We start from the raw sequence: 14,839 nt of genomic DNA on the forward strand, positions 1-14,839 counted from the left end.
GCTGCAAAATAACCCTCCTCTACTGTAGTCTGTTCAGCTCTCAATCTCATTTTGAATTTGCTTTCCAATGGATGTGTTTGTATGAATATTAGAGAGGGAGAGAGAGAAAGAAAGAGCAAATGAATGTGCATAAGTGACAGTTGACACAAACCAGGTCCAACAGAGAAAGACGTGTGAAAGTGCCATGGAATTAAATGGGGTCTAATCTCTCTAGTAATTTCATTATTCTTAAATCATGTGTTAAATTGTATACATGACATAGGCTATAGGCTAATAAGATAAAATTGATTATGAGACAACAACATACAGGCTACTGAGGCTCTATATTCCTGGCCTTCTATATCATGTGGACATTTATGCCTTCTGGGCCAGGGTTAGGGCTGCTCGATAGGTAAAAATCATTAGGCCTATCACTATTATTTTGTTCAATATTGATATCACGATTACTCAGTGATTTTGGAATTTACCAAACAAACATAATTGCAGCTATGCAGTTTTCCTGTACATTTCTGCAGTGTAGTTACTGGAATATTTTGAAAATGTAAATGCACATGCTTTTCCTCCAGAACCGCAAAAAAATGTTTTAACACAGTTATTTTTGAAAGGGATGCACATAGCAACTTGTTCACTCATAGCTGACTATATTGCTGTGTTTTTGTCAGTTTGGTAGGCTACTCCTGTTTATCCATGCTTGAATAAAATGTAGGCTTACTTAGCCTACCCAAAGCTGATGATTTAACGTCATGCTACGTTCACGTGTGTCTGTCACAGATTAGCTGTCGAAACTACATGTATACGTTAAACGAACAAATACATGTAGGCCTATTTAGAAAGTTGGATTCAAACTTGACAGTCTTGTAAACGTAGACCTTCTTTTCTTAACCACATTACAAAGCCAACCCTTATTTCTTTAAATTTACCCTACTGCAATGTGTGGCGTTTAAAAAGACCAATAAACAACAGGAGATTTCTTTTGTAGCCAATGAGACATGGGCTCTGTCAAGGTAGGCGTGGCAATCGTTTGTCTCGAGCGGTTTCCGACGCCATTTCATAAACTGAGAAGGTAACAGCTGAACAAAAACCCGTGCGGATTGTGGCATCCAAGTATTACGAGGGCGAATTTTAATCATTTTTAGTCTTAAGCTCCTGGTGAGTATTTTCATACGAGAGATTTTTTTGTCATTTTTTATTTTTTTCTGCCTCTGAACTATCTTTGGAGCATTTTTGATTTTATTTTTAATGCATTTTTCTGGCTGGTACATTGAGTCTGTGTTGGCTTAGTGGCGTACATTTTGTGATGCTGCAGTTGCAGTCTTCTCGTGACGGTTGGCTTTGTTGGACAACAACCTTTTTGTTTGTTTTTCAATGAATTTTTTTCTGCTTTTTCCCCCGTGTGCCCATAGAACATGTGGTTTGTGTGTTCGAAGCAGATTTTTGTTATTAATGTGGAAGATCGGTTTTGATCAGAACGGAATGAGTGAGTGTGCGAAACGACAAGGGGGTCTGCATTTTTCTCCTTATCGGGACTTAACATAGAAACGTTTTTTACTCGGTATTTTCTCTTGTAGGCTACGTGATATTCTGCAGGAAGTTGACTGAATAGGTATTTACTGACTATTGCAGTTATTTTTTCCTGGTATTTTTGTTTTTGTGGTTCATTGATAAGTTCTGCAGGCTTCCAGTAGGATTTGGTCAGATGACGTAATTTTGAAGGGAGGATTTTTGAAATGATTAAAAGATGGCCTTTTCCTTTCATATTTTTAAACGGACTCGGAATCGCTGTCATTTTACGATAGCCATGTTTGGAGTATTCTGGGACATAAAAATGATGTTGCAAGCTGCACTTTGGGTGTAATGTGTAATCTATGTTGGGTGATTTGTATGCGTGCATTAAAAGAAAAAAACAATGAACGCTGCAAATTGTGTCCAATATTAATATGAGCTACAGTGGAACTGTTTGTCTTTCAAGTTCTAGAACGACCTGGCCAGTAAAGGCAACCAGCAGGCCTAAAGACCTTAAGTTGCTCTCTCTTGTAAGGGGTAGGCCTACTAACAAGGCAATAAACCTAAATGATAAGCATATCAGCCAGACTGGAAAGGTATCTCGTACCTCGTTCAGGTATGGAAATGGAGATTTAGGTGTGGAAATCTTTACCATCCTTGATTGTCCCAAACTTCAACTCATGCATTAAGTCACTAGCCCCAACATAGAGGTGCATTGTATTGTGTTAATGCTCACAAACTCTAGCCTAAAGCTAAGGCTTACAGTTGCTTTAAAACAAACTTGGAAATGGGAAACACAGAATGACTGGATTACCTGATCACAAGGTAGCCTAGGCCATATTCAGACATGCATATTGTTACAACACAACAACCAAAACTTGTGAAGCTCAGAATCAAGGTGACCTTAGACTGACCATGTTATCCATGTTAACTTCAGGTTAGGCCTGTTTCTGTTCAAAAAGCGTTCAAAAATATCAGTTTAACTTCAGGATTTCATGACCAGACTAGCAAGCGCAGGCCTATTTGTTTCCTCGGTGCCGATAACTATTGTTGATGCAATTGGCTTTTTAAGGGATGTAGCCTGTTATTTCATCTCATAACATTAAAACAACTGTTTTGACCAAAGGTAACTGAACTGCTCTCTAAGAACCTTTGTAGTAGGCTAGCCTAATCTTGGCTAATCATTCTGCACAGTTATGCATTAGGCTTGGGCATGTGAAGCTACACATGTGCTGTCTGCAACTCAGTTGTGGTAACAATCTCATGCAGTCTCCCAAAAATGATATGATGTCAGCCCAAACATGCATGAAACATGAAAACAATATAAAGGGAGACTTTTCAAAGCATGTTACCAAGAAGAAAAGTGATCTCTCACTAAGCCGCAAAGCAAGTGACATTAGCTTGTCCTACGATGACACCCTTGCCAAGCACTGTTTGTGTCTGGCTGCCTGCCTTGCAAAAATAAACATCCTGACACAAACTCCACTTCTTGATGGCAATATTCTAATACTTGTTTTTCCTCCCCCTTTTGTAGTTTTTGAGGCAGCTATTTTGAGCCGCGACACTGTAAGTTTGTGAAATTTTTTGTCACCCTCCCCCCCCCCATTGACTTATATCATCTCCTTCTTTTGAAATCACTTCCTAGTCTGGATTAGTAGCAAAATCCCTCTAACTAGCATTAGACTTTTGGCTTGTTACACAAGATGGCTTGAGATGGTCTTAGCCCGAGTTGTGTGCTTGAAGCTGTAGTTCAAGTTGATGATTTTATTTTATTCCAATAGACTGGAAAGCAAGAAATGAGGAATTTGTGTTGTGGATTTCAGTATTTTTCACTTGCCTTGTCAAATGTAAACTGTCAATCTTTAAACTTCAGAAGTTCCTGTAATCGCTGCTGGCCTATGATTAAAAACAGACCACTTAAGGGATTAGTCTGCATTTAGTGGAATTTTTTTTTATTTCAACCACTGAACAAGAAAAGTGACCCAGAAAACCAGTCAAGCAAGTGTTTGAGAACATCCCTATCCAACCAGACCATGATTTGTATTTAAATGCAATAACAATAATAACCAAGTCAAATTATAGTCTTGCTAAGAAGAATAGGCCCTTTTTGTTACCAATGGACCTAATGCACAGAAGGCTGCAGCTTACAGTTCACTTTGACACTGAATATCTTGTCTGCCTAATAATAAAAATGTAACACTCACATTTATGCTTCTACATTGTTACAATAGTGGTGGCTACAATACACCTGGCTTCACCAGAAATAAATGAGCTGTCTTAAGAGTGTTCTGTGCATATGATCCATTAGCCTGGTTTATTTGCAGTTAAAACTTTTTAATGTCCTTAACTCAGGTCACAGAGCTCAGAGGCTATTTTGTTACTTTAGTCTTCCCCCATTCTATGTTGTTCTTAACCACAGTCATAGTCCCACCCCACACAGAAACAAAACAAAACTTGGTGGCCATCTTGGTAACATGCTTCGGGCAGCTATTTTCCTATTTAAATGAATAGGGAGGCATACGTGATGGAGGTAATATTAGGGGAATTCGACTTGATGTAGCCGCCTGCAGCCATCTTAAGGTGACGGCATAACGTGATTATTTCTAAGATTCTGATACGTTTTCAACCATGACTTTTGCACAATTCCGGTTTGAAAACGTATCGGAATCTCAGAAATAATCACATTATGCGGTCATCTTAAGGCGGCTACATCAAGTCGAATCACCCTATTGACATAGATAGTACATCGGGTGAATCTGTGTTTAAATCTGAGTTGAATGATAGAAATACACCCCCCTCCCAGCTAAAATAAGTCTTAAAAGAAAAACAATGCAGTTGGTTGGTTACTTACATTACAGGACTACTTGGTTGGTTACTTGCATTACAAACTAACCCCATGCATTTCTATGGACGATTCTTTGCTGTGTCTCATTAGAAAGCCTTTGCCACAGTCACAATAATTTCACTGTTAAGGTGTCCAGTCATTTTCTCTTTTATGCTGAGGAGAGTTTTAAGTGTTCTTAAGATGGGGGCCTTATAATAATTGCTGCTTGTATTTTATTGAGTTGGAATGAAATCAAAAATCATAAAATAAAATGTAATAATTCAAATTCCCAAAACATTTTGCCCAAACAAACTGATCTCACTAATCTATGTCCACTAAGCACAGGTAAGAATTGGATGGGCTTACTTCACACTCCCATAAAGTTGAACAAATACGTATGCACACACACACACTCACTCACTCACTCACTCACTCACACTCTCTCTCTCTCTCTCTCTCTCTCTCTCTCTCTCTCTCTCTCTCTCTCTCTCTCTCTCTCTCTCTCTCTCTCTCTCTCTCTCGCTCACATACTCTCACTCACACACACATAATCCCATTGGTGCTCTAAATCTAGACTGACTGTGATCACACCCCCAGGCATAGAGAATTAATCCCTTCTGAAACATTCCAGTTTCACCTATGTTGTAGCTGACTGATGGTAGTTTTATTATTTGACATTTTTGCCATCAACTGTGTTACTCACTTTCATACAAGCCCATCTGATGAAGGCTAAAGGTTACTCCAAACATGAGCTTCACAAATTTATCTGAAACTACAACACTCAACCCTCTTCTCAAAACTGATTATCCACATTTCATATTCATGAAAGTACACCACACGCCTATTTCAGTCATTATATGGGGTCAGCACATAGTCTTCTAATTAAATAGAATTTGTAAGGTGACTAGCACACCTAAATGTTATGTTTTCCTAAAGGGAAAAAAACAGAAGTGGGCATCTAGTGCTGAGGCCTTAGTACATCTGCTAGTCCTTTGGTGCACTCTACTGGTCACCATGGAGACTGTGCGATCCCACTTTGCTTCTTATGTTTTATGACTTTCATGCGGACATATCTATCTATCCATTACAAATACCTTCCTTAGTACAGTATTGAGTGCTGCGAAGGCATGATATTTTATGAAAACTGATAAGAATAAAGGCAAAAGAAGGAGAATGGACAACGTTGGTCTGGACAATTATCTGTACTGCCTCCTATCTCCACATGAAGGCAGTATTAAGCACAACAAATTTTGGTGAAGCATTCTTGGTATTCCAACTGTGATACTTGTCAGGTTATTTTTACATGTCCTTATCCCAGCTTAGACGGCTGAGAGCCCCTTCAACCCACCCACTCCCCCCCCCCCCCCCCCCCTTCCCCTTCATACCAACCAATTACCCATGATGCACTGTTGAGCTGCATCTCATCGGTGCCCAATAACGACCCTCTTCTCTCCTACAGAGTCAGTGACAGGCAGACGACCCCGCAGAATCACACTATGGAGTGAGTGCTGGCTATTTACACCCAAAAGTATACTATCCCTCCCAGGGCCTGAATACCACTGTACTGCACTGACCACTGAAAAAAATGTCATTACACTAGATTAACTTATACACATACCAACAAGACTACTGCTCTTCGGTCACACTCTCTGGCAAAATATGCATGCCACAGCAAAAAGCACAAGGGGGGAAAAATGGAAAACACACCCTTCATGGTTACTGACAAGTCAGGACTCAATCAGCACAGTTGCCTTTGAATGAAATAAAGTGAATGTACACTCACAATACACTACATCCGAATGGCTCCACTGTCACTGAGCAGAATGCAAAATTATTCTAGAGAAAGAGATTCTCACTTCTGATGGGCTGTCTTGACTGGATGGACTTTTTGTACAACTTTCATTTTGTATGTTCATAGCATAAGCTTGCTTTATGCATCGGTTGTTTCCGGTTCTGTTTATCATAACACCTTGAACTTGACTTAATTAAGCATGCTGAGTCATGGTAAGGTTTTCAGATTTCCATAATGTTCTCTACATGATGTCATGGTGTAGGGAAAATGGGTTTATGTCTCTTGTGTCTAGCGTGTCGAGTGTTGAATGTGACAAATAGATCACACAGATCCCAGGTTGATGCAGTGTGCAAATATGCAAACATACACAGTATATAGTTATAACCAAAGAGATGAACACTGAAAGACAATGACTGACCTTCACCAGTGGGTGCTTTCTGGTTTATCTCTCATGCCCATACAAACACAAACACAAACATTTTACTTACTGCATCTCAGCGTTAGGACATCATTTTACTCTATTAGTTGTCTGTGTTGAATAGCGCCCCCTGTCTGTGGTACACTTACTGGTGGCCTGGTAACTCGCCCTCCACTCACACACTCTCGTTCTCTCTCTTTTCTCTCTCTCTGTGTTTTGGCATTTTAATATTTTATTTGTTTTCATTTAATCTTGCTCTCCTTGTTTTTCTTGTCTTTTGCTTTGCACCCCACCTTTCCTTACCTTACCACGCTGTGCTTGCCCCCCTATACTATCCGTCTTTCTTTTTAAACCCTTCCTACCTCTCCGGTTCTCATTTCCTTCTCTTTTTTTGAACTCTTTCTTTCTGTTTCTGTTCTATTCTCTCAATCCTCTCCTTTTCAATCTCTCTTTCTCTCTCGTTTATTGCATTTCAACTCTTCTCTGTCCATCTTTCTCTCTTCCTTTCCCTTCTCTCCCTTGCTCTTTGTTTCATTGCTTTTTTACTCCTTTCTGTGTATTTCTCTATCACTCCCTCTTCTATTTCTCTCTTTCTCTCCATCCCTCTCTTTTCTTCAGTCTCTCCCCAACCAGCAGCAGCCTGATGGCCAGCAACGTGACCAACAAAACGGACCCACGCTCGCTCAACTCTCGGGTCTTCATTGGCAACCTCAACACCATGCTAGTGACCAAGGCCGACGTGGAGGCCATCTTCGCCAAGTACGGCAAGATAGTGGGCTGCTCCGTGCACAAGGGCTATGCCTTCGTGCAGTATGCCAACGAGCGCAATGCCAGGACTGCTGTGGCCTCCGAGGACGGCCGCATGATCGTTGGACAGGTTCTGGGTGAGGAACACTGCGCTCCCGACACAGTTTTTTGAATTCAATATTTTTACTATCAACCGTAACATGGCACTGCGTTCTTAAAGGCTATCAATTTGATGTTGAAAAATACTAATTGAGCTCAACAAATCTATTTAAGAGGTCATGAGAAATTTTATTTTTGTTTAAAACATTCAAAAAAGACCTACCAAATAAGATTGAGTCGGATGAGATAATCATGTCAGAATGTCAAAAATGCCTGTGCTCTGTCAGGATATTTACTCAAGTTAGCTTGAAAACCGGCCAAAGACTAACCATCTCTCTTGTAATACTATTTTGTACCTCGGTACCCGCTTTGTCATAGCCTTGTAGACACCAGACCCTTCTCAATTGATATTGAGTGTGGGTCTGGAAAGAATTCACTGACTTTCTACTTCCAAGAGGGGCGTAATTGGCAGTGAAATTAAACTTAAATTGGTGCATTATCAATATTGTTTCAGAAGCGCAGCAATCTTTTAAACTAAAGTTTTAAATGCAGCTGTTTACTCAACTCCTAAGAATATACACTTAAAAGTTACCATTGCTCAAGAGGAGGTGATGAAGAGGAGGTACCACATCCACTATAGTGCTTGCTTCTTAATGTCTTATCTTATTTTGGCTGAGGGTTTGGTTGTCACATCATCAGGTTTTGAGCTCAAGCTGAATTGTCTAAATTCAAATCTGAAAAGTCTCCTGCGGTGTCCCACAGATATTAATCTGGCAGGTGAGCCAAAACCCCATCGGTCGTCAAAGACCATCAAGCGCTCAGCAGGGGACATGTACAGGTAGGCTTCAATCTTTTTCAATAGCAGTGTGTGAGTTTTTCCTTCCTCTAGAGTTTCTCAAAGGGATTAAGTTAAATTGGTTTTGTCTGTGGCTTAAAGGGAGCACATTGATCTATGTGTTCCTTTTTGTAATGTTTCTTCTTGACAAATTAGCATGTCTTCAATGAGACTCTCCTGAGTCTAAATCATTCTGTTATTCTTTTTCTTTATGTTGTTCAGTCTAGAGGCAGGGCAGAGGTTTGGGCCTATTTAATTACTTTCTGTATTCTGTTCTTAAGTTGACATTATTTCACTGACAAAGAGATGAAGACATTGTCTTTGATCTCTGCTTTTTTTGTTTCTCCTTTCAGTTCCTCCTTTGATCTTGACTATGACTTCCAGAGGGACTACTACGACAGGTGAGCACAGCTGTTACAGTAGCAGTACAGTAGCAGTTGACTGTAGCAGTACAGTAGCAGTTGACTGTTCGACAAGAAAATTCATGTCCAGTGATTGTGTTGCCTACTAGACTAATAGAACTAAGATTTAAAGGTTTGAATTGATGAACTGAAACTGCAAATGCATCAGTGATTCCCAAAAATGGTAAAAGGTCATCTTTAGTTCACAGGTTAAAGATTGCATTGTAGTGTGAACATTTAATGTACTTAATCTATTTAATGTAGTGGCAACTTCGAGACACCACAATGGAAAAAGGGGGAAAAAAGAAGAAGAAAAAATATGAATGCAATATTTCATTCGTCACCTCCATAAAAACAGTATTTTACAGACTCATAACACCAAGTGTAAATTTGACTTATTAGCTCTTCCAATAACAGCAGCACAATGAGCTTCACCCATCCAGAACTAGGAAATAAAGTAGTAATAGATGAGTTAACTCTTCGAATAACCTTTTACTACAACACGTCGCGCGTCAGAGGGGGAAACATTTTTCATGAGTGCGCCAGCTGCCTCTGTTTGGATCTATCTATCTATCTATCTCTATCTCTATCTATCTCTCTCTCTCTCTCAATTCAATTCAACAAGCTTTATTAGCATGAATGTATTTTACAGTATTGCCAAAGCATTCAATACAATAATAATAATAATAACAATTATTGGCTGATTAAAGTAACAGAAAAAAGAGAAACGACACAGAAAAAAACACCTATGAATTATTATGTTATTGATCATGGAACATGGGCTGTTCTCTCAGGATGTTGCAGGATTGAATTTACTCAGCAGCTAGGTTGACACAATTGTCCACTTCCCCCCAGGAGGAATGATAGTTTTTGTTCCTTATTTGTTGTAAGAAATTCGGGGGAGATATCTCAGATTTTAATAAAATATTCTTCCCTTATAATCTTGTATCTTTTGCATTCAGTAAGAAAATGCTGCTCATTTTCTAATACATTACCACAGTGAGCACACACCCTTTTTTCAGGGGCCAGCCAGGTTTGCCTGTACCGCCCCTTTTCTATGGCGAGGCTATGGTCGCTGAGCCTGTACCTTGTCAATAGCTTTTTATACTTATAATTTTGAATTTGAGTTAAATATGGTGCCAAGTTGTAATCAGATTCAACATTTATACACATTGAATTTACTTACTGTATTTTCCGGACTATAAATCACACTTTTTTTCATAGTTTGGCTGGACTTATAGTCAGCTGCGACTTATATATGAAAATATATATAATTGAAAATGTTTTTAAATGTTAATTCCTATTAACTGACATGAACCCTACATGAAACTGAAATGAAATTTACAGCCGCGAGAGAGTGCTCTAGGCTTGTGGAATGAGATCGTGAGCTTGGCTCGACAAGTCAGACATTTTTTCGGTGGATTTGGGGGTGTCATACGCGGGAAAATGTATAAAATATTGTTATGTAAATGCACAAGTTATGTGCACTTTCAGTCAGAGATAAGTGCTTGTACTATGTCTGAATTAGTGCTTGCACTATGCCTGAAACAAATCCTCAAATTATGGCCAGGATTCTATTTATAGCTGGGCCTCAGATTCGGACAAGTAAAGGCCGGTAATGATTGCCTACATTGTTTCGATTTAACTCATAAAAGAGCTCTTCTTAATATTTTATATTGTTGGTTGGTTTAATATTGTTGCCAATGAAAAGTCGTTGTCCTACACCACGGGTCTCCCAACACGTCGCTCTCAAGCTACCAGTTGCTTGCCACCCCCTTCTGAGCTTGCCAGAGGCTGAAGCAGTAGCCTACATTTAAACACAATTGTTGCTGCAAGGCATTCCAGCCTATGAATTTTATAAAAAAGTAAATCATACATAATTAAAAAAATAACTCAATTTCGGCTATCGTAGACCTATTTGGCTATACGCAATAAGGTTTCCATTACAGCACAGCACACGTTCCATGAATGAATGGAAGCGGATGCCTTGTCTCTCAATAAGTGGATGGAAATCCCAACACTTTCGACTACATGAAACTTAATAGTGAACCATCAAATACCCCACAGACTTCAGTGGCCAAGTGATCAGTCCCAACATTTAGCAATATAATCAAACAGTCCAAACATAAATTAAATCCAAAACCAAACCAAACATCTTCTGCTTTTGATAGCCTACTGGTATGCCACTCCAAACGAAACGCATGTCTCACTATAAAACACACCATGTAAGAAATAAAGGCCTGCCTCAAATACAAGCCTGCCCCAAATAAAGGTTATGTGCTTTGCACAGCCTAAGTAAATAAAAGATCCCAGCCATAATTTGAGGATTTACAATAGTCTGTCTTCAAAACATTCCTCACCTGTTATCCAGACATGCATGAAAACAAAACTCACAGCCATAGGTTGTTTTGAGAATGATGACTTTCTCTTCTGCATTGTCCTAACCATTAAAATGAGGCATATATGACGAGGCATTGCAATAATGTTTACAGAGATGCACTGTAAGGTTGGCTGCAAAGATTAACCTGTTACGATTGACTGACACACCCGTGCACACACATTATCGAAATCATACGCTGGACGCTTTAGGCTATAGTCTTTCTACATGGGTTTAGTTAATGATCAGGCTATAATAAGACCACACTTTAATAGTGATTGGTGTAAACCGGGACATTTTAGCGTCCCGACAGGGACTCGGGACACACAACTCAAAATCGGGACTGGTGATATCTGCTTGGTTCACTGTGTTGTAGGTGATGCCAGAATTTTGCTGCTCTTTTGTGGATATTGAGAAGGAGAGGGAATCTCCCTAATAAATAAATAAATATATTTTTGCAAAATTCTAAATTAAATACTAAATGCTCTCTCCAAGGCTTTCTTGCAGTCCCTCTGCCGTTGGTGATCGTATAAGCAGGTCATCTGCAAAGAGTAGACATTTTTATCTCTCTACCCAGGAGGTTAAGCCCTGGGGAAGACGTTTTTTCGATGTTGGTGGCCAAATGATATAAAGATTAAATAATCTCTCTCTTTTTCTGTCTCTCTATTTTTCCTCACAGTCCAAAGCTTGTGCTCTGCTCTCATCTTAAGTTGGGGCCTCTGAATGGAGAGACTGAGTTGCAAAGGGCAAAATTTGCAGACATGAATAGACTGTGCCGTTTTAGTTCTACTTTGGATTTTGTTCATAGTAAAGCATACCCTGAAATTAAAAGATGAATATGAAGGCAAAGTGAAAAGCATTTTCAGGACAAAACATAAGCAGATATTTTTGTATAGTGTATATCAGCAGTGCTCTGTATTGACACAAATTACATTTGTTCATAATATGTCTGTCTCCACATGCACATGCAAATTGTGTGTGTGTGTGTGTGTGTGTCTGTGTGTGTGTGTGTATTTTTAGGATGTACTCATATCCATCCCGTGTGCCCCCGCCACCCCCGCCCCCTCTCTCGCGGGCGGTCATCCCCTCCAAGAGGCCCAGGGTCAGCCTGAGTGGGGGCGGCAGCCGTCGCACCAAGAGCAACTTCTCCAAGAGTAGCCAGCGCACATCCCGGACCAGTATGCACTATATTTATCTCACCTCTCAACAAATACACACTAGGGCTGTTCATAATTTACCGGTTCACCGATAACCGATAATAAGAGTTTTAACTGATTAATACTATCAGTTAAACGGCTAAAAAACTAAAGTTTGCAGTGTGGTAAATGCACAGAATGTGGTGGAGACCAAAATGTTGGTTGTTGATCATTAGATTAAATAAACCCAATAGTGGAACTGCTTTTCGTTCCAGCACACTAACGTGCTTGTATATTGGAAAGTGTGCATGCCCAGTTGCTGTTAATAGGCCTGAGTTTTAAAATATGTTCCTTCTTACACAAAATAAAGGCTGCCAGATCTGCCATTTAAGCACATTTATCTGGAGGATTAAATGTTAGTTCTGTTCATCGCACAAGCAAGAAGTCTGGCAATTTCTGGCTCATTATTTACATAAGTTGTGAATTGTTTGCACTTGGAAAAGTAAATCACTTTTTTTTTTTTAATGTGATGGTCACTTATCCGTTCTAAATGGGCCTACATTTTCTTATCAGTTGGCATTGAATAGTCGATTAAGGAGTGTCAACTATCGTGACAAAAAATAGCCAAAATGGACATCCCTCATACACACACACACACACACACACACTGCACCATGAGGAAAGTGAAGTAATTTTCCCCACTTACATTTGATTCACTTTATTGACTTCTGTCTACTCTGATGCACCTTGATATAATCAGTAATCTTTAATCAATAAGTGCACTTTGATGCTAACGGGAAGTGCTAATTCCCATTGTCTGTTGTTGTGTTGCTGTTAGCGTTAGCGTCCTCACAGGTCTCTCCATCTACAGTGAGAGCGGACGACCTGCAGACCATTAAGAAAGAACTGACCCAGATCAAGCACAAGGTGGACTACCTGCTGGAGAGCCTGGAGCGCATGGAGAGAGACCACAGCAAGAAGTCAGGTAAGGGTGCGTGTGTGTCTTCTTACAATGATATAGACAGATTCGTTTGTAAGCCTTTTAAACTTGTCACCTCCCCCAAAGTACTTGGAACTTCTGCTGTATAGTTGCTATTTGCCTTTGGATCCAAATAAGATCATTTAAGTGTGTGTGCACCTGCAATGCAATAATTTTGAAATTTCCGCCCCATACAGTAAAAGATAAACCAGATAAAAAATACAATTTTTGTTTGGTGACAGAATCTAGTAACCTAGTATTTAACATTGAGAAAGGAAAGCACGCACGCACACACACACACACACACACACACACACACACACACACACACACACACACACACACACACACACACACACACACACACACACACACACACACACACACAGACACAGATGCTAATTGAGTGTGTCCCGATGTTGCAGAGGGGAAGAACCTCAAACAGGAGGAGGCTTCGTCCCTGCAGCACTCGGCCCTGAAGAAGGAGCGTGAGAGTCCCGAGATGAATGACTACGAGGAGGAGGAGGGAGACCTTCTGGAGGAGGAGGAGGTGAGATCAGGTGGAGGAGAGAGAAAACTGTAGAGAGAGAGAGGAACTGTAGTGGAAGAGTGTTTAGTCTGCAGCCACAAGGGTGAAGCAGAGGGAGGAAGAGTTGGAGTGGAAATTAGCATTAGGAGTGAAGGAGAAGGAGCTCTCTTGCTCTAAATATGTCAAGTATGTTTCTCTTTGCTTTGGTTATGGTGGCCAAAACCAATGCAATGCCATAAACTTACATAAAGGTTGAGCACAGAATCTGACGTGCAATGGCATCACTGCCATTTTTCCCCTGGTTCACTGTGAACTCTGTGTGTAACTGCCTGTATACTAAAGCACCTTTCTCCTTTCTTTTAGATCAAGAGTCGGGGGAGAGAGGAAGATGAGGAAGAGGAGGAGGGGGAGCAGGAGGAAGGAGAAGATGATGGAGACAGTGCCAGTGGAGAACACTCTTAAACAAACAAACAAACAAACAAACACACACACACACACTTAGACATTTAAACACCTACAGTACATACACCAATACACACATTTACACATATTGCCCAATGCATAGGGCTGAGATACGACATACAAAAACCAAGGCATGAACACCAACATGAATCAACCTTCAAAACCAAGCAGACAACATAACTGTTTACTCTCATGCTCGTGGTCTGCATTCAGTGGGTCCGACCGCAGATCTTTTTTATTTGCTGCTAAACACTGATATGTCTGTTGGAAGGTGGCTCCAGAAGGCGGTGTACTTTTTGGAAGGGAACAGTGTAAATACACACACACACAAAAGTCACACAAGTCACACAGAGACACACAGAAGACACTTCAGTCTGCGTTCCACTTATTCGTTTGTCTGTATCCCATTGGTTCAGTCTCTCTTTTTGAAGGCTTTTATTTGTTTGTTTATCTGTTTGTTTGTTGATGCTAGCACTCTAACATGCTCAGTGAAATTATGTCTGGACTCAGGAGTGTTTTAGGTGAAGTTCTGGTTGTGCTGGAAGAGCTAATGCGAAGAGGATTTTTTTTTATTATTATTTTCACGTTTACTGTGTTCAGAGAAATTATGTTGCACATTCGCTTGGGCCCCTTTAGGGGGCAGTGTGAGCTTGGATGTCACCTGTGAACATTCTGATCATGGTTAGTGAAGTGAAGGTTGTGTGTGTGTGTGTGTGGGTGAGAGAGAGGGTGAATGA

General features: G+C 40.2%; 1 protein-coding gene across 9 annotated transcripts; it reads left to right on the plus strand.

Annotated features, from left to right (window-relative positions):
- The first annotated feature begins 1,044 nt into the window (after positions 1–1,044).
- LOC121689460 (heterogeneous nuclear ribonucleoprotein C) lies at positions 1,045–14,619 on the plus strand. 9 transcript variants are annotated; one of them, XM_042069316.1, is made up of 11 exons: positions 1,045–1,149; positions 3,038–3,069; positions 5,787–5,828; positions 7,156–7,421; positions 8,146–8,221; positions 8,441–8,458; positions 8,572–8,619; positions 12,017–12,174; positions 12,971–13,123; positions 13,537–13,661; positions 14,004–14,619. In XM_042069316.1, the coding sequence occupies exons 3-11, from the start codon at positions 5,824–5,826 to the stop codon at positions 14,100–14,102; spliced, it is 948 nt and encodes a 315-aa protein (XP_041925250.1). In that variant the 5' UTR covers positions 1,045–1,149; positions 3,038–3,069; positions 5,787–5,823; the 3' UTR covers positions 14,103–14,619. The 9 variants fall into 9 exon arrangements, with proteins under 9 accessions (XP_041925250.1, XP_041925252.1, XP_041925255.1 ...); XM_042069318.1 differs by having other exon boundaries at positions 12,971–13,117; XM_042069321.1 differs by having other exon boundaries at positions 13,004–13,123.
- Positions 14,620–14,839: the final 220 nt, after the last annotated feature.

This window comes from Alosa sapidissima, chromosome 18 (genome assembly GCF_018492685.1).
Source record: "Alosa sapidissima isolate fAloSap1 chromosome 18, fAloSap1.pri, whole genome shotgun sequence".
NCBI lineage: Eukaryota > Metazoa > Chordata > Actinopteri > Clupeiformes > Clupeidae > Alosa > Alosa sapidissima.